Source organism: Ahaetulla prasina, chromosome 1 (assembly GCF_028640845.1).
Source record: "Ahaetulla prasina isolate Xishuangbanna chromosome 1, ASM2864084v1, whole genome shotgun sequence".
In the NCBI taxonomy this organism is placed as follows: domain Eukaryota; kingdom Metazoa; phylum Chordata; class Lepidosauria; order Squamata; family Colubridae; genus Ahaetulla; species Ahaetulla prasina.
In genome coordinates this window covers 722,495-740,076 of record NC_080539.1, presented here as the reverse complement: position 1 = coordinate 740,076, position 17,582 = coordinate 722,495, and the positions used below count along the sequence as shown (strand labels likewise).

Here is a 17,582-nt window from a genome sequence, read left to right as displayed (position 1 = left end):
GGCTGTCTCTAGAAGATCATTTGACGGCCTCCAGGAGAGCGTTCTACCAGGTTCGCCTGGTGCGCCAGTTGCGCCTTTCTGGACCGGGAGGCCCTATGCACGGTCACCACGCCTCGTGACGCCTCGCCTGGATTACTGCAACGCCTCACATGGGGCTCCCTTGAAGGGCATCCGAGGCTACAGTTAGTCCAGAATGCGGCTGCGCTGGTGATAGATGGAGCCCTCGTGGCTCCCGTGATAACACCCATCCTGCGCAGGCTGCACTGGCTACCTGTGGCCTCCGGTGCGCTTCAAGGTTTTGGTGACCACCTTTAAAGCGCCCATGGCATAGGGCCGGGTTATCTACGGGACCGCCTACTGCACCAGATACCTCTCACCGACCCGCGCGCCTCACAGGAGGGACCTCAGGGTGCCGCTTAGGCAGTGTTGCCTGGCGACGCCCAGGAAGAGTAGTCCTGAGCCGCCTGCCTCATTCCCCCCTTTTGGAACTTCACTAATGTGGGGTTCCAACATGTGGGTTTTCATCTTCTGGCTCACCAGAAGGCACCACAGTATATTCCCTCTCAGGAACCTTTGGGGCACGAGGTCTAGGACAAAAAAGTGCCCATCAACCAGGCAAGCATTGCACGCAGCAACAGCAAACAAATCAATAAAATGGTAATTAGAATAACAATAGGTACAATCTGTCGTAACCAACCAAAATCAGGGAGCCAGGACCACAACCATTCCCAGGGAAATTGCGGAATGGCGGGGCTCAACAGATTATTTACAACCATTTCTTCCATATGTTCAATTGTGGCAGTAAGGTTAACTTTAAAATCAGAAATATATGTACAGCAGTGTGAATGAATTAAAGCACAAACCCCACCCTTAGCGGCTAAAACAATATCTAGGACGTAACGATTTTGTAAAGCTACTTTCCTAATTTGAGACATTTCTTCATTTATCAATTTCAGCGAGAGTATAGTAGCGTTAAACATGGCAGTAGTCCAATTAGACAAAAGAGACAAATCTCGATAATTCATTGTGAAACCCAAAGGTGGGAGAATACCTCTTGCTATCATGGTATCAACATTTCTAGTGAGGGGATTGGATGAAGTATCTGTACTTCAACGGTTACGCAGCCGCCCACCAGGTCAGTGAGCAGTAACAAGTACAGAGGGAGCAATATACCCCAATGTACAACGACCCAACCACATGCAGGAACGCGCTGATAAGCTCTCCTGCCACGTAACATCCAAATATTGCCTATTGTGCAAGCTCGGTTATCACCAGTTGCCAATTGGCAAATCATGGATTCTACTAAGTTACATAGAGGGAGACCTCCATAGGTTTTGGAAGTTGGGCAGATTGCACGCCCTGTTTGATTCACCATTGGGCACCCGGTTAGTTGCCAGGTACACGTGTAGGAAGAATACTCATGCAAACTTTCTGTGAGAGATTGATTGAGAAAGGTGTTGCTGCGTACGATTGTGGTGTTAAGTACAAAAGTATGGCTAAGTATGGCTACAATAAGGGTATTTGCCAACATTTACTGAAGCAGAATAATTAGTAGTATTTGTAAATTCCCAACAATAAGTGGCTCGTTCCTGAAGGTGACTTCCAACGGCTAAAATATTATAGTTCCCATTTTCTTTTTGTCGCCCGCTCGACATCCAAGCATTGGAAGGCCATAACGCGGGATGATGATTTGGAGCAAGGCCTTTGCGACTTCAGTGCCTTTCTTGGTTCTAGTCGGGATAGCTTCAGGCTAGCCAGTATAGGTACAAACAATGACCAACACTGCAGTAAAAGATCCGGAACGAGGCATGTCCGTGAAGTCAATCATAAGTGAATCAAAGGGATAGCAACCCCTAGGTTGGTGGCCCTGCAGCAAGGAAGGCCCCTGACGAGGGTTGTTAGCCACACATGTAGAACATCGAACGGCCACATCTGCCGCCAGACTATGAATCTTGTCAATATAGACTTCATGCAAGAGACCCTTTGCCAAGGTGGACTTTCCCAGGTGCAACTGTTGGTATATAGATGAAGCAACATCCCAGGCCAGGTGTTGTGGGACAAAAACACGACCATCAGGTAAAATCCACCAGCCATCAAGGAAAGAGGCCCCCAAAACCTTTGCTTGGAGGAGTTCCTCAGATTTATACGATGGAGTCACAGTGGACGGCGGAGTCCATAAAGGAAAACAAGAAGTTTGCCTGTGGACGGGGGCATATGCAGCAGAGCGGGCAGTGCGATCTGCCTTGTTGTTACCACGGTCAGTATCAGAGACCCCCCTCTGATGGCCCCTGCAATGCATAATCGCAACTTCCCAAGAAGCCCATACACTGTCCAAGAGGCGTAAAATCTGGGGACCATACTTTATATTCTTTCCACCTGCCGTTAACAACCCACGTTCCTTATAAAGGGCACCATGCACTTGGACAGTGAGAAAAGCATATTTGGAGTCCGTGTAGATATTGACACGCAAATCATAAGCCAGTTCAAGAGCACGTGTCAAGGCATGAAGTTCGGCCAATTGGGCACTGGTGCCAGGGGGCAGCGGCTGAGCTTCCCAAACATCTTCCAATGTAACAACCACATACCCAGCCTTACGGACACCATGATGAAGAAAACTGGAACCGTCGGTGTAGAGAGAATAGTCTGGATGAATAAGGGGGAAATCCTTCAAGTCAGGCCGACTAGAGAAAGTCTCCTCAATAGTTGGAAGGCAGTCATGAGAGGCCTGGGAGTCAGGTTCCGGGAGCAGGGTAGCAGGATTCAACACAGTAGATTGAATTAGCCAGACCAAAGAGTTGTGTGTGAGCATAGCTTGGTATTTAAGCATGCGGGGATTAGTAAACCAGAAATGTCCCTTATTTTCCAAGACAACCCATAGGGCGTGTGGGGTATGGATTTCCAAGTCATGGCCAAAAGTCAATTTGTTGGCCTCATGGGTGAGTAGGGCAGCCCCAGCGACGGCTTTCAGGCAAGCAGGCCAACCTTTTGCAACGTTGTCCAGCTGCTTGGACAAGTAGGCTACAGGGCGGTACCAAGTCCCAACTTTCTGCGTAAGCACACCCACACCCATGTTTTGCTTTGAGTCCACGAAGAGCTGGAAGGGTTTGTCCAGATCAGGCAGTCCAAGAGTGGGGGCCTGGGTTAAAGCCAGTTTGAGAGTTGTGAAACTTTGCTGTTCCTCTTTTTCCCAACGTAACGGTTCCTTATCACCCCCCTTAGTGGCTTCATACCGTGGTTTTGCTAAGATGGCAAAATTGGGAATCCAAATTCTGCAGAAGCCAGCCGCTCCCAGAAAAACCCCTTAATTCCTTCCTATTTTTGGGGACAGGCAGTTGACAAATAGCCTCCTTTCGCTCGTGGCCCAGGGTTCTGCTTGCCTTGCAGTACCGGACTTGGGTAAAACCAACTGGGCCTTTTTCTTGGAGGCTTTATAACCCAAATCTTGTAGAAGAAGTAGTAAGTCCGAAGTATTCTCCCAGCAGGCTTCCTCAGAATGGCCAGTCACAAGGAGATCATCTACATACTGCAGAACCACATCAAGGTGTGGGATGTCCAGCGCCTCCAAATCCCGGGCAAGAACCACACCAAAGAGCGTTGGGGAGTTCTTAAACCCCTGTGGTAAACGAGTCCAAGTGTATTGTTGTTTCCTGCCAGACACTGGACTTTCCCACTCAAAGGCAAAGAGATGGCAGGATTTTTGGTGAATTGGAATAGTGAAAAAAGCATCTTTTATGTCGATGATGGAAAACCACCAAGCTGTAGCGGGTATCAGAAAAACGTAAGGATTTGGTACTGTCGGGTGAATGGTGACCGTTGCGTCGTTGACCCTTCTCAGGTCTTGAACCATCCTAAAGTGACCATCACCCTTTGGAATTGGCAGAATGGGGGTATTCTTTCCACACAAACTCACCTGACCCAAGGACCCGTAAAATCACGGTCTCCGTTGGGAACTGCGGATGACAATCGCACACTGCTGGCCCAAGGCCCTGGAACTCACGGTTGCCAATGGAAAACGCAGCAGCCTTTCACACACAAACACTTCTAAAAGACGAGCCACCCACCTTTGTCTACCAATGCGTACTACCCTGGAGAGAGAGGGAGATCAGGCCTCTCTGTCCGCTTCACCTTCTGAGCACGGGTTAGTACACTGATCCCCAGATACTTGCCTTTTGGGGATCCCACCACCACTGCCGGCTTCCAAAGGGGCCTGGTCTCTGCGCCTTCTTGACTGGTTCTTGGAAGTGTCCGCCGCCACTGCCAGAGTCACCCAGTCCTCAGGAAGTCCCTCGGATCAAGTCGTCCATGCGCACTAGGAAGTTCCTCCTGACGAGATGAACCCCGACACCGGGGTGGACAGTCCAGAGAGTCCCAAGACCCCTCAGAGTCCCATCTGAGTCGCCAGAAATGTAGCAGCAAAGTCCAGTTGTCCAGTTACCGCCACGGTTTGCCAAGAGAGACTCAAGACCAGGAAGGTGAGAGAGAACAGACTTTATTGGCGCACCAGAGCCCAGAGCGTTCACACACCAAGATCTGGACTGTTCGGATGTCGCCCGGGCAGATGGTTTTAAGGACTTCAGCTCAAAAAAGGAGAAGTAACTGTGGAAAAATACAGAAAGTACAGTTTCATACCTAACAATACATTTCATGTAGCAAAAAGCACCTAATTTCCAAATGTGGTAATGCTTGTGCAAATATCATATACCATCCACTTTGTTTCCTGTTATGTTCCATTTCTTGTATGTTTGAGCAATATTCCCGTACAGCTGGCAGTTTCAGTTCCTCATTTATAGTGAGGTTAAGAAGCAGACAATCAAAGAATATAAAATATAAAATTTTGAGTATGAATTCTATAGGAACAGTGTAATAAGGAAGAGTAGTCTTGAGCCCCCTGCCTCAGTATCTTATGATTCTTGAGGAATGTATTTTTTTCTTTTTTCTCTTTTTTTCCTTTGTATGTACACTAAGAGCTTAGGCACTAAAGACAAATTCCTTTTGTATCCAGTCACACTTGGCCAATACAGAATTCTATCTGTTCTGTTCTGTTCTGTTCTGTCCTGTCCTGTCCTGTCCTGTCCTGTCCTGTCCTGTCCTGTCCTGTCCTGTCCTGTCCTATTCTATTCTAATTTCATAATATAACCAGCGTTAAAGAAATGAACCTTTTTTGATAGCTCTCTACATGTATATACATGTACATGTATACATCCTAAGTAGACTGTGTTATTTCTCTGTGTCATATATTATATGTGGGAATATGCATAATTTAGTATTTATTTGTCATGTTCATGTCATGTATATTGGAGGTGGTGACCCTTTGAGAGCTGCATGCAATGAAATTTCATTTTAATGTGTGCCAATTAGTGTGCATTCAAAGTGACCATAAAGTTATTCCAAGTCTAAGTCTATAACCATTTCAGCTCACATGACCCTGGCATGCTGGCAACCGTTGGAAATCCACGTCAGCTGCCAAGGGCCCAAATTTTAATCGAATGATTGCAGGATGTTGTGAGGGCCCTAAGTGCAAGAACCAGCCGTAAGTCATTTTTTTCAGTGCCTCATAATTTCAAACAGTTGTTGTTCTCCTGGATGGACGGCTGTCGTTTGAAGATCATTTGGCGGCTGTCTCCAGGAGAGTTTTCTACCAGGTTCGCCTGGTTCGCCAGTTGCGCCCCTTCCTTGACCGGGATGCCCTGTGCACGGTCACTCATGCTCTTGTTACCTCTCGCTTGGATTATTGCAATGCTCTCTACATGGGGCTCCCCTTGAAGTGCACTCGGAGGCTCCAGTTAGTTCAGAATGCAGCTGCGCGGGTGATAGAGTAACACCGCTCCTGCGCAGCCTGCACTGGCTGCCTGTGGTCTTTCGGGTACACTTTAAGGTTCTGGTTACTACCTTCAAAGCGCTCCATGGCTTAGGGCCCGGGTACTTACGGGACCGCCTTCTGTTACCTCACGCCTCACGCCTCCCACCGACCCATACGCTCACACAGAGAGGGACTTCTCAGGGTGCTGTCCGCCAGACAATGCCGGCTGGCAGCCCCCAGGGAAAGAGCCTTCTCTGTAGGAGCACCTACCCTCTGGAATGAACTTCCCCCTGGTTTGCGTCAACTACCTGACCTTCGGACCTTTCGCCGTGAATTGAAAACGTACTTGTTCATCCAAGCGGGACTGGCTTAATTTTTAACTTTTAATTTTTAAATTCTGAAATTTGAATTTTAATAATTTTAAATTGGGGTACTGTGTTTTATTGGGGCCAATTTGACGGTTTTACATTTAAACTTTTAAATTTTTCGGCCATTATATAATATGTTATTTTAATTTGTTGTTTTAATATTGTATATTGTATATTTTTAATTTGGCTGTACACCGCCCTGAGTCCTTCGGGAGAAGGGCGGTATAAAAGTCTAAATAATAAATAAATAAATAAATAAAGGAGTGGTCATAAATTGAGAAGTAGCTATACATATAAGAGCTGTGATGCGCAGAGGTTAGGGTGTGGCATTGCAGGCTACTTCTGCTGACTTCTGGCTGCCTGCAATCTGGCAAATCTCACCAGGCTCCAGGTTGACTCAGCCTTCCGTCCTTCTGAGGTGGGTAAAATGAGGACCCAGATTGTTGGGGGCAACAGGCTGACTCTGTAAACCACTTAGAGAAGGCTGTAAAAGCACCATGAAGCGGTATATAAATCTAAGGGCTATTCCTTGTGAAGGAAGAGAGGGAGGGAAGGAAAACAAAGAGAAGGAAGGATGCTATGGTGGCGCAGTGGTTAGAATGCCATACTGCAGACTAACTGCCCACTGCCAGAGGTTTGATCCTGACTGGCTCCAGGTTGGCTCAACCTTCCACCCTTCCGAGAGGTGGAATGGGTAAAATGAGGACCCAAATTGTTGACTCTGTAAACCGCTCAAAAGGGCTGTAAAGCACTGTGCAGCGGTATATAAGTCTAAGGGCTATGGCTATGGCTCTACATGGTGAAAAATAAGAGCAAGTAGAGGAAAGTATATATCTTAGCAGAATCTTTGCTACAGTTAGGAAAACGTATGGAAAGATGTTAAGACGTGCAAGTGCTGGCTGCCAGGAAGAAGATGTTCTGCGTTTGGTTGCTAGAAACTCACGTTTCTAAAAAGAATCAAAAATGGATATACATGAAGAGAGTTTGCCTATAAAGTCGCCAAGAGTCGGACACGGTTAAAAGCAAAAACTCTGCCGGTCCATGTCTGAAGACTCTGAGTGACTCATATTATTAATGTTATGTGGCTATAATAAACTTGATATAATTAATGTAAAGCAAAAATCAACTAGAATACAGTTACACTCAATCAATTTCAAGTGTTAGTCTTCAGAGTAACTGGATCTTCCCTGTCCCCAAACACAGGTGATCTTAAGGCTACAGAATGAGGTTATCTGGATAAGTGGGGCAGTTGTTCCACAGGAGGAAAACCTTCCTTGGATGGTGGGATCTTCACAGAGAGAGAGAGAGAAGAGAGGAAAGGAGGAAGAAGAGACAACGAGAAGAAAGAGAGGAGAAACCGGGCAGCTTCCAAGGCCTTGGTTTGGCTGGTTTCAGCGGTGGCTTGGTGTAAACGAAAGTCAAGAGTCCCGCTATGCCTTCCAGAAGCTGTTTCCCTGGTTCTTCAGCGGAATGAAGCCAGGGCGAATCCCCAACCCTCTCTGACAGGCACACATCGGTAAGTCCCCCCCAGACAGAGGGAGGCAATGGGGACCTTGGCACAGGGGCTGCCGATTCCTGCTCAACAGGCAGCCCCACCACAAGCCCACGGCAGCAATCCCGCCGCCGCTCTTTCAAGCGCCCGCCGAGGTGCCGGATGCAGCGGGGGACGGGGACGGGGACGGGCTCCTCCGAGCGCTGGTCCGGCACCTGCGCCCCAGCCCCCCGCATCCAGGGTCCCGCTGCTCCGCCCAGAGCCCAGCCCTCCGGAGCCTCGCCTGCCGGCCGACCCCCGCTTCAACGCCCCCTCCCGTCCCCTCAGCCAGCCAGGCGCGCCTGCTCGGGGGCGGCGCAGTTCCCTCCGCCTGGGCGCGTCCTCGGGGCGGGGCGGGGCGAGGGGAGGGGGCTCCGCTCCGTGGTGGCCATGGCCGAGCTGGCGGCGGGCGGCGTCCTGGGCGAGCCCCCCTCCGGGGCGGGGGCGGCGGCGGCAGAGACCCCCGCGGGCTCCCCGTTGCCAGGCCCGCCCTGCCGCCGCCTGCGCGCCGCGGAGCCGGTGCTGCTGCTGGCCACGCTGGCCCTGGCCCTGCAGGCGCCGCTTTGCCCGCAGCTGCTCTGGGACCGGCTGGCCGGACGCAACGGCTCCGGCTCCGGCCCCGGCCCGGCAGGAGAACCCGGCGGCTGCCCCAACCACACCGGCTCCGGCCCCCAGGTGCGTCCGCGCGCGGCTCCGCTTCCCCTGCCCGGCGCCCCCGAGGCGGGGCAGCCTCCCTCTGGCCGCTTCCGGATCGGCGCGGGTAGACTGCTCCTGGACACGGAGCTCTCCTGCGGGCGGCTCGCTGCAGCGCCGCGACGGGGTAGAGAAGGGCCGGGCGAGGGAGGCTGGTTCCTGAATGGGTTGCCCTTCTCCACCCAGCGCGACGTTGGGTGCTTCCCGCACCGGCAGAGAAATGCCTCTTGCTGGCCGGGAGCTCCGAGGTCAGCCCGTTCTCTGCCAACAGGCTGTCTGGCTGCAGGGCGTCTCCTGCCTGGGCAGGGGTTGGACTACAAAAGGGCTCTCCAACCTGGGCAATTTTAAGACTTGTGGACTTCAACTTGTGGGAGGTGAGGTCCAGAATATTTTCAAGGTTGGAGCCCCCTGGATTAGAAGACCCCCCAAGGTCCCTTCCAACTCTACTTAGTCGGTTATTCTGCTGCTGAAGGTCAAAGGTCAGGCTCTGGTGTGGCCAGTAGTGCAGGGGGTCCCTCCCTCCCTCCCAGGGCTTCCCCTGCTGTTTGAAAGCCTTTGGGAATGTAAGAATGGAGCTTCCATGCTCAGAGACAAGCTACCTCTCTGGTGGTGTTCATACAACATATAAAATAATGGGCCAAGTGTGATTGGAGACACAAGGAATTTGTCTTGGTGCAGATGCTCCCAGTGTACATAAAAGAAAAGATACCTTCATCAAGAATCATAAGTTACAATAAAAAGGTACAACCAACCTAACCCAGGTCATTCGTTCATATTCATTTCCAGGCCTGCACACGGTCATCCATAATAATAACAATAAATGAAGCGGTGAAATAAAATGTCAAAAATTAAAAATGTAAAGAATACTTAGGAATAACAGAATAACAGAGTTGGGAGGGACCTTGGAGGTCTTCTAGTCCAACCCCCTGCCCATGAAGGAGATACCAATCTGGACAAATGACTGTCTAGTCTCTTCTTAAAAACCTCCAGTTGTTGGAGTACACACAACTTCCAAAAACAGCCAGTTCTACAGATTAATTGTTGTTACTCAGCACAACAGTGACAACAATTGGGGAAGCTGGATTCACTTAACAACTGTTACTAACTTAACCACTGCAGTGATTCACTTAACAACAGTGGCAAGACAGGTTGTAAAATGGGGCAAAGCCCACTTAACAGCTGACTCGCTTAGCAAAAGAAATTTTGCCCTCAATTGCGGTCGTAAGTCAAGGACTACCTGAACTGCATTTTTAATATAGTTGTTAAGTTTTTATGCTTTTCACTGTACACACTGAGAGTGAGATGAGTTGTACAGATAGTCCTCGGCTTATGACCACAATTGAGCCCCAAATTTATGTTGCTAAGTGAGACATTTGCTAAGTGAGTTTTTACAACCTTCCTTGCCACGATTGTTAAATGAATCACTGCAGTTGTTAAGTAAGTAACACGGTTGTTAAATGAATCCGACTTTGCCATTGACTTGGCTCCTCAGAAGGTTGCAAAAGTGGATCACATGACCCTGGCACATTATGGCCGTCATAAATATGAGTCTGTGGCCAAGTCTCTGAATTTATATCACGTGATCCTGGGGATGCTGCAAAGGTTATAAAATGGCCATAGGTCACTTTTCTCTGTGCGGTTGAAACTCTGAATGGTCACTAAACAAACTTTTGTAAGTGGGGGACAAATAAATAAATAACCCCCTTGGTTTACCCACCCTTCTCCCTGCATCCCCTGTCTGCCCCTTCTTGCCCTTCTGGGCCGGGGAGGAAGAGGGGCACGGACCAGGTGGTGGATTTCAGAGAGAGGAGGGGGGAGGGTCTCCTTAAAGCCTCCAGCAGCAATGATGGGACTTGTTCTGACCGACCGACCGACGGTCCATGGCAGTGAGAAAGTCCAAGGCCGTTTCTGCAGTTGAACTCTGTGCCCGAGGACTGTTGTGCTTGTTAGGGTGGGTGTGGCAGGCCGAGATTGTCGTCCTGCGCATTCCTTTGCATTCTTCGGTGGCTCTGAGATTGCTCCCTCCTTTCCAAGGACAGGGAGTCCTCAACTTAGGGCCAAAATGAAGCCCAAATTTCGGTTGTTAAGTGAGACATTGTAATAAAAGAAAAAATATATATCATAAATATTGTCATGTAATGTACAGCAGGTCCTTGTCTTATGACCACAATTAAATCCATTTCCATTGCAAAGCGAGACAATTGTTAAGTGAGTCATGCCCCATTTTACGACATTTCTTGCCATGGTTGCTGAGTGAATCACTGCAGTTCTTAAGTTAGTTAAGTTAAATTGTTAGGCGAATCTGACTTGGCTTGTCAGAAGGTCGCAAAAGGGGATCCCGTGACCCCGGGACACTGCGATCGTCATAAATATGGGACCAGTTGCCAAGCATCCAACTGTAAATCACATGACTGTGGGGATGCTGCAATGGTCGTAAGTATGAATAATGGTCATGTCACTTTTTCCAGCGCTGTTGTAACTTTGAACGGTCATTAAACGAAGTGTTGTAAGTCAAGGATCACCTGTAGCTGGTAATATCCTGACAAAGATTAAAATGAAAATTCTGTGTCTTGAAAGGGATACTTTGCAAGTCTTGTAACATTACAAACTAGCTCAATACCTGTGCTCCGCTATGAAACTATGTGCTCGGGCTTTATAAATCAACACTTACAGCATGAAAATTAATGAGTACTTACGATTGGCCTCTCCTCTCCCTTTCTGTCCCTCAGCCTCGCCCCACAGAAGCCTCTCCTCTTCCTTTCTGTCTCTCAGCCTTGCCCCACAGAAGCCTCTCCTATCTATCCCCTTCTCCCCCTCAAGCTGGCTCCACAGAAGTCTATCCTATCCCCTTCTCTCCCCCAGGCTTGCCTCATAGAAGCCTTCCCTCTCTTCTCCTCTCCTCTCCCCCTTCTCTCCCTCAGCCTTGCCCCACAGAAGCTTCCCCTCTCTCCTCTTCCCCTTCTCTCCCTCAGCCTTGCCTCACAGAAGCCTCTCCTCTCCTATTTATTTATTTATTTATTTATTTATTTATTTATTTATTTATTTATTTATTTATTTATTTATTTTATTAGATTTCTAGACCGCCCTTCTCCCGAAGGACTCAGGGTGGTGTGCAGCCAAGATAAAAATAAACAATATACAATTAAAAATAAATTAAAAAACTTATTATACAGTTAGGCCGATAAATTAAAATATATAATCTAAAAAAAAAACCAATTTAAAACTTAAATAACAATTAAATTTAAAATCTAAACAATTTAAGAAAGCCCCGCGCGAACAAACAAATATGTTTTCAGTTCGCGGCGAAAGGTCCGAAGGTCAGAGATTTGGCGTAAACCGGGGGGAAGTTCATTCCAGAGAGTAGGAGCCCCCACAGAGAAGGATCTTCCCCTGGGGGCCGCCAGCCGACATTGTTTGGCGGACGGCACCCTGAGAAGTCCCTCTCTGTGTGAGCGTACGGGTCGGTGGGAGGCATGCGGTAACAGCAGGCGGTCCCGTAAGAACCCAGGCCCCAAGCCATGGAGCGCTTTAAAGGTGGTAACCAGAACCTTGAAATGCACCCGGAAGGCAACAGGTAGCCAGTGCAGTCTGCGCAGGAGAGGTGTTACATGGGAGCTACGTGGAGCTCCCTCTATCACCCGCGCAGCTGCATTCTGGGCCAACTGAAGCCTCCGAGTGCATCTCAAGGGGAGCCCCATGTAGAGAGCATTGCAATAATCCAGGCGAGAGGTAACGAGAGCATGAGTGACTGTGCATAGGGCATCCCGATCAAGGAAGGGGCGCAACTGGCGAACCAGGCGAACCTGGTGAAAGGGTCTCCTGGAGACGGCCGCCAAATGATCTTCAAGCGACAGCCGTGCATCCAGGAGAACACCCAAGTTGCGCACTCCCTCCTTTGGGGCCAATAACATTCCTTTCTGTCCCTCAGCCTCGCCGCACAGAAGCCTCTCCTCTCCTATTCCTTTCTGTCCCTCAGCCTCGCCCCACAGAAGCCTCTCCTCTTCCTTTCTGTCTCTCAGCCTTGCCCCACAGAAGCCTCTCCTATCTATCCCCTTCTCCCCCTCAAGCTGGCTCCACAGAAGTCTATCCTATCCCCTTCTCTCCCCCAGGCTTGCCTCATAGAAGCCTTCCCTCTCTTCTCCTCTCCTCTCCCCCTTCTCTCCCTCAGCCTTGCCCCACAGAAGCTTCTCCTATCCTCTCCTCTCCTCTTCCCCTTCTCTCCCTCAGCCTTGCCCCACAGAACCCTAACCTATCTTATCCCCTTCTCTCCCTCAGCCTTGCCCCACAGAAGCCTCTCCTATCTTATCCCCTGCTTGCTGCTGTGAAAGTAAAACTGAAACTGAAACTTGTATTTTGCTTGTATTTTGCATCTGGAACAGATATCTTTTCAGGTGGGGAGGGGCAGTAGAACTCCTTAGCATCAGAGCATGTTAATAATAATATAGGATATACTAACGCTCTGGTGGTCATTTCGAAAAATCCTTTCATAGTGAGCACCTAGAAGCCAAGAGGAACATACGTGGCAAATTTCAAGTTTGTAGGCTTTATGGTTCTGGAGATTTCGTGATTAATGCGTGAGTGGTTTTTGCTTTTATATATATAGATACAGTATGAGACCAGAAGTCTCCAACACTGGCCCCTTTAAGACTTGGGGACTTCAATTCCCAGAACTCCATAGTCAACTGGCTCTGCTGGCTGAGGAATTCTGGGAGTTGAAGTCCCCAAGTCTTAAAGGGGCCAGTGTTGGAGATGCCTGTATTAGGCCAATGTGTTCTCAGTACATCCTCCCACTGGCCCTGTGGCAGCTTTGGGTCCCTTTTTGCACCCCTCTTTCCCTTTCTAGCCAGAAGGATAAGCAAGTCAGACACTTCTGGGGCAGCCCAGAGTCTTGCTAGTGTCACCTTCCCACCACTCTCTCCTTGCTTGAGCAAGGGGTCAGACTAGAAGACCTCCAAGGTCCCTTCTAACTCTTATTCTGTCTTTCCAGGAGCTGGAGACTCTGGTGGCCCACTGGAACCTCTACCTCAACCTGGCTGGCTTTTTTGTGGGGCTCTTCTCAGTGACCCTCTTTGGCCCCTGGAGTGACAGTGTGGGACGCCGGCCAGTGCTGATCCTGCCCGCACTGGGCATGGCCCTGCAGGCAGCCATCTACCTGGTGGTCATATACGCTGAGCTGCCCGTGGGGTACCTGTTGGTGGGCCGGGTGCTGAGTGGCCTCTCTGGCGACTACAACCTGATCCTCGCCGGCTGCTTCGCCTACGTGGCCGACGTCAGTGACCGGACGGCCCGCACTTTCCGGGTGGCCGTCCTGGAGGCCTGTCTGGGCCTGGCGGGCATGGTGGCAAGCGTGCTGGGTGGGCAGTGGCGCAAGGCGCAGGGCTACGTGGCGCCCTTCTGGATGGTCTTTGCGGCCAGCCTCGCCGCAGCCCTCTACTCAGCCTTCGTCCTGCAGGAGTCGGTGCCACAGAGGCAGCCGCAGCGGCTTCTCACGCTCCGCCATTACAAGGCCGTGTATCGGCTGTATGCCAGCCCTGCCCGTGGCCAGGCATGGCGCCAGCTGCTCCTCTACTCGCTGGCCTTCTTTGTGGTGGTGACGGTGCACTTTGGGGCCCGGGAGATCCTGGTGCTGTATGAACTCGGCCCCCCACTCTGTTGGCAGTCAGAGCTGATTGGCTACGGCTCAGCTGCCCATTACCTGACCTACCTGAGCAGCCTGGCGGGGCTGCGGCTGCTACAGAGGTGCCTGCGGGATGCCTGGGTGGCCGAGCTGGGCCTGCTCTCCAACGCACTGGGGCTGGTGACCGTGGCGCTGGCGGGGACCACAGCCCTGATGTTTACAGGTGAAACTGGCGGAGGGGAGGGTGGGCCAGGGGGTCTGTCCCCCAAAGGACCCTCAGGAGATCTCCCTGGGGCTGGACCTTCCTCCCTCCCTCCCTCCCTAATTTATTTGCCACCCATCTCATATCCAATGACTCTGGGCGGCTTACCGCATAAATACATTAGAACATAAAAAACCCCATTGAACTCAATAATCATAGAAACGCAGTGGATACAATCATTAACTAGTAAAATAATTAAACAGTAATTAAATAATTATTATTAAATTATTGTTAAATCCTAATTAATTAGCACCAGGTGGGAAAGGAAGGAGCGGGAGACCGAGGGGGATGGGGATTTGGCAGGGCTGGGGGTCCAGGGGCCAAGGAGGACCCAGACTGGGTGCTAGGAACCTGTTGGCAGGACAGCCTTCCCCAGGCTGCCAAGGGCCCCTGGCATGCTCCCAGTGCCAGGTTCTGCTGGTGTGGCAGCTGGGCTGGTGTGTTGGGGTCTGGCCCAGGGAGAGGCGGGGTTCCTCGGGCCTTGTGTGGCTCTTCTCCCAGCCTCCCTCACCGACTGTCTCCCCACAGGTTACGGCCTTCTCTTCCTCTCCATGACGGTTACTCCCGTGATCCGCTCCAAGCTCTCCAGATTGGTTGGCGAGACCGAGCAAGGTAGGGCGGGAGGGGAGGGCTGCTGTGCCCCTCCCCACACTTCCGTGTCCCGCTATGCCCCCTCCCAAGGCTTCACTGCTCCAAGGGTTGGGAGGCTCTTCCATACTCCCAGTGGGCCCCCTCCCTGATAAAAAGGTTAGAAGAACTGGAGCGTTTGGAGTTTCAGGATTCCCTGGGGGGCTGCAAGGGGTCTGGACACTCGTCCTGCGTCTGGGGACCCTCTTTTTCCAGGCTGCTTAACCCTCCCCTGCGTCTCTTCCTCCTGCCTCCAGGGGCGCTCTTTGCCGCCGTGGCCTGCGTGGAAGGGCTGTGCTCCCTAGTGGCCACGGGGGTCTTCAGCTCCCTCTTCCCAGCCTGCCTGTCCTTCATGAAGGGGTTCCCCTTCCTCTTCGGAGCCCTCCTCCTCCTCCTGCCGGCTGCCATCATCGGGTGAGTCTGCCTGGGGGACCAGATGTGGCTGGTCCAGATGTGGTGGGTTGGGGTGCCCAGCTTGGGTGATATTGACTGGGGATGATGGAGCCTGGAATCCCCCACTTGAAGGAACGGTTGATCCAGAGCCATCCTAGACTCAGTTTGTCTTCCATGAAGTTGTCTTAATTCCCTTTTAAAGCTGGCCGCTGTTTTCTGGTCCAGTGGTGGGAAGTTCCAGGGGTTAAGGATGCATCTTGGCTGCAATTTCAGCCCAAAAACTGCAGCCGATGGCCAGTCAGTAACAAAAACCACCTTTCCGAGGTTCCTCTTTTCAGAAAGGGAGAAAAACCCTCCCTGCCCACTTCCCCAGAATCCCCCTCCCCACATATTTCTTCCCATTTGCTTCCTCTCAGCACCTCAGACTCCCCCCTCCCGGCTTCTTCTCACCAGAGCCCCCCAAAGGCCATCCGGGTCGCCCTCTCCCCGTCTCTTCCTGCTCTCCAACAGGGGCAAAACAGCACAGCCAGTCCTTGACTTACGACTGCTTGCTTAGTTCAGATTTACGATAGATCCGCTCTGGGGACTTACAGCCTGTTGGGCCCCTTCGTAGTCTGGGGATCGAACACAGCCATGTCTGCAGCCGTTTGCAGCCCCCTCCATTCCCGTTACTGCGTTATACAGGTTGTCCTCAACTTACAACCACAGCAGAACCCAAAATTTCTGTTGTTAAGCAAGAAAGTTGTGAAGCAAGTTCTGGCCCATTTTACGACCTGCAGTTGTTAAGTGAGTCACACGGTTTTTGAGTGAATCTGGCTTCCCCATTAACTTTGCCTGTCAGAAGGTCACCAAAGGGGATCCTGTGACATTGCAACTGTCATAACTATGAGCAGTCGCCAAGCGTCTGAATTTTGATCATGTGACCATGGGGATGCTACAGTGGTCATAAGTATGAAAAATGGTCAAAAATGGTGTGTTTTTTTAATTTGCATTTATATCCCGCCCTTCTCCGAAGACTCAGGGCGGCTTACACTATGTCAAGCAATAGTCTTCATCCATTTGTATATTATATACAAAGTCAACTTAATTGTCCCCAACAATCTGGGTCCTCATTTTACCTACCTTATAAACTATAAAGGATGGAAGGCTGAGTCAACCTTGGGCCTGGTGGGACTTGAACCTGCAGTAATTGCAAGCAGCTGCTGTTAAAAACAGACTGCATTAGTCTGTTGAGCCACCAGAGGCCCTAACAGAGGTGTTGCTGTAAGTCAAGGACTATCTACAAAAGTTGTATTGAAAACTAGCACACCTGGTTTTTGGCAAGACTGTGCCCGTAGTGACCCATTGGTTCACTTAACAACAGTGACATTCACTTAACGACCATGTTACTAATGGTCATGACCAACCAATTTTTCAAGCCTTATAATAGTAATGGGGAGGCTTGGTTGTATGTCGAGGACTACCCGAACAGGCCTTGGTGCGCAAGGGCTTTGTTCCCACGGATCCCTCATGGAGCGGGTGTCTCTCTCCTTCCAGGGGGATAGAGATCCAAGATGGCAGCTCCGGATACCAGCATTTTGGTGATCTTCCTGAGCCACCGCAGGAAGCTGAGCCGTCCCCCCCGACATGACTGAAGCCGTTGAGCCTCCTGGACACAGAGGATCCGCCTTCTCCAGGCAGGGACCGATCGATCGCAGTCTTCTGGAACCACGACGGATCAGGGTTGAGGCCTTGGGACTGTGACAAAGGAGTTGTCTTGTGTCTATGTCTAAACCAGGGGGCTCAACACTTGGCCACTTCAACTCCCAGAATTCCCCAGACAATTGTGTAATTCTGGGAGTTGAAGTCCACAAGTCAGACCCCTGGTCTAAATTGATAGGGTCTCCGGGGGTCTGAGACCAGGCAGCCTGCTGAGGTGCTCTTCCAGCTGGTACTTGGCAGAGGGACCCCGATGCCTCCTGACAGTGGGAGGAATTTGAGGATGCTTTGGGGGTCTTCAGATTTGGCCCTGCCAAGGCTCTTCCTGATGAGAGGCTGCCAGGACCGAAGCTGAAAAGGGGCTGAAAAGGGGGAATGACCACTGAGCACCGACCCTCACCCCACTGGGATTGCTGAGACCTGCAGCCCCCCACCTGGATTTTCCTGGGGGCCGAGGGACAATAAAAGGGAAACTGAAGTGACTTTCTGGGGTCTCTTTGTGCTCCTTGAGGATGGGCAGAGAGGGATCATCCTGGCCGTGGCAGCTCAGCCTTTGTGTTGGCAAGGGATGCCAGATGGAGTGGCATAGCACC

The 17,582-nt window shown here is 50.8% G+C and overlaps 1 protein-coding gene across 1 annotated transcript; it reads left to right on the top strand.

Moving 5' to 3' along the window:
* The first annotated feature begins 8,072 nt into the window (after positions 1–8,072).
* SLC46A1 (solute carrier family 46 member 1) lies at positions 8,073–17,472 on the top strand. The gene is made up of 5 exons (XM_058163915.1): positions 8,073–8,374; positions 13,380–14,232; positions 14,800–14,883; positions 15,156–15,312; positions 16,828–17,472. Exons 1-5 carry the CDS (start codon positions 8,090–8,092, stop codon positions 16,919–16,921), a joined length of 1,473 nt encoding a protein of 490 aa, XP_058019898.1. The 5' UTR covers positions 8,073–8,089; the 3' UTR covers positions 16,922–17,472.
* Positions 17,473–17,582: the final 110 nt, after the last annotated feature.

Excerpts from the sequence above, each read along its gene's own strand:
- SLC46A1 (XM_058163915.1), top strand. The coding sequence starts at position 8,090 with ATGGCCGAGCTGGCGGCGGGCGGCGTCCTGGGCGAGCCCCCCTCCGGG. Across the intron at positions 14,233-14,799 it reads CACAGCCCTGATGTTTACAG|GTTACGGCCTTCTCTTCCTC; the intron begins GTGAAACTGGCG and ends GTCTCCCCACAG. Across the intron at positions 14,884-15,155 it reads GGTTGGCGAGACCGAGCAAG|GGGCGCTCTTTGCCGCCGTG; the intron begins GTAGGGCGGGAG and ends TCCTGCCTCCAG.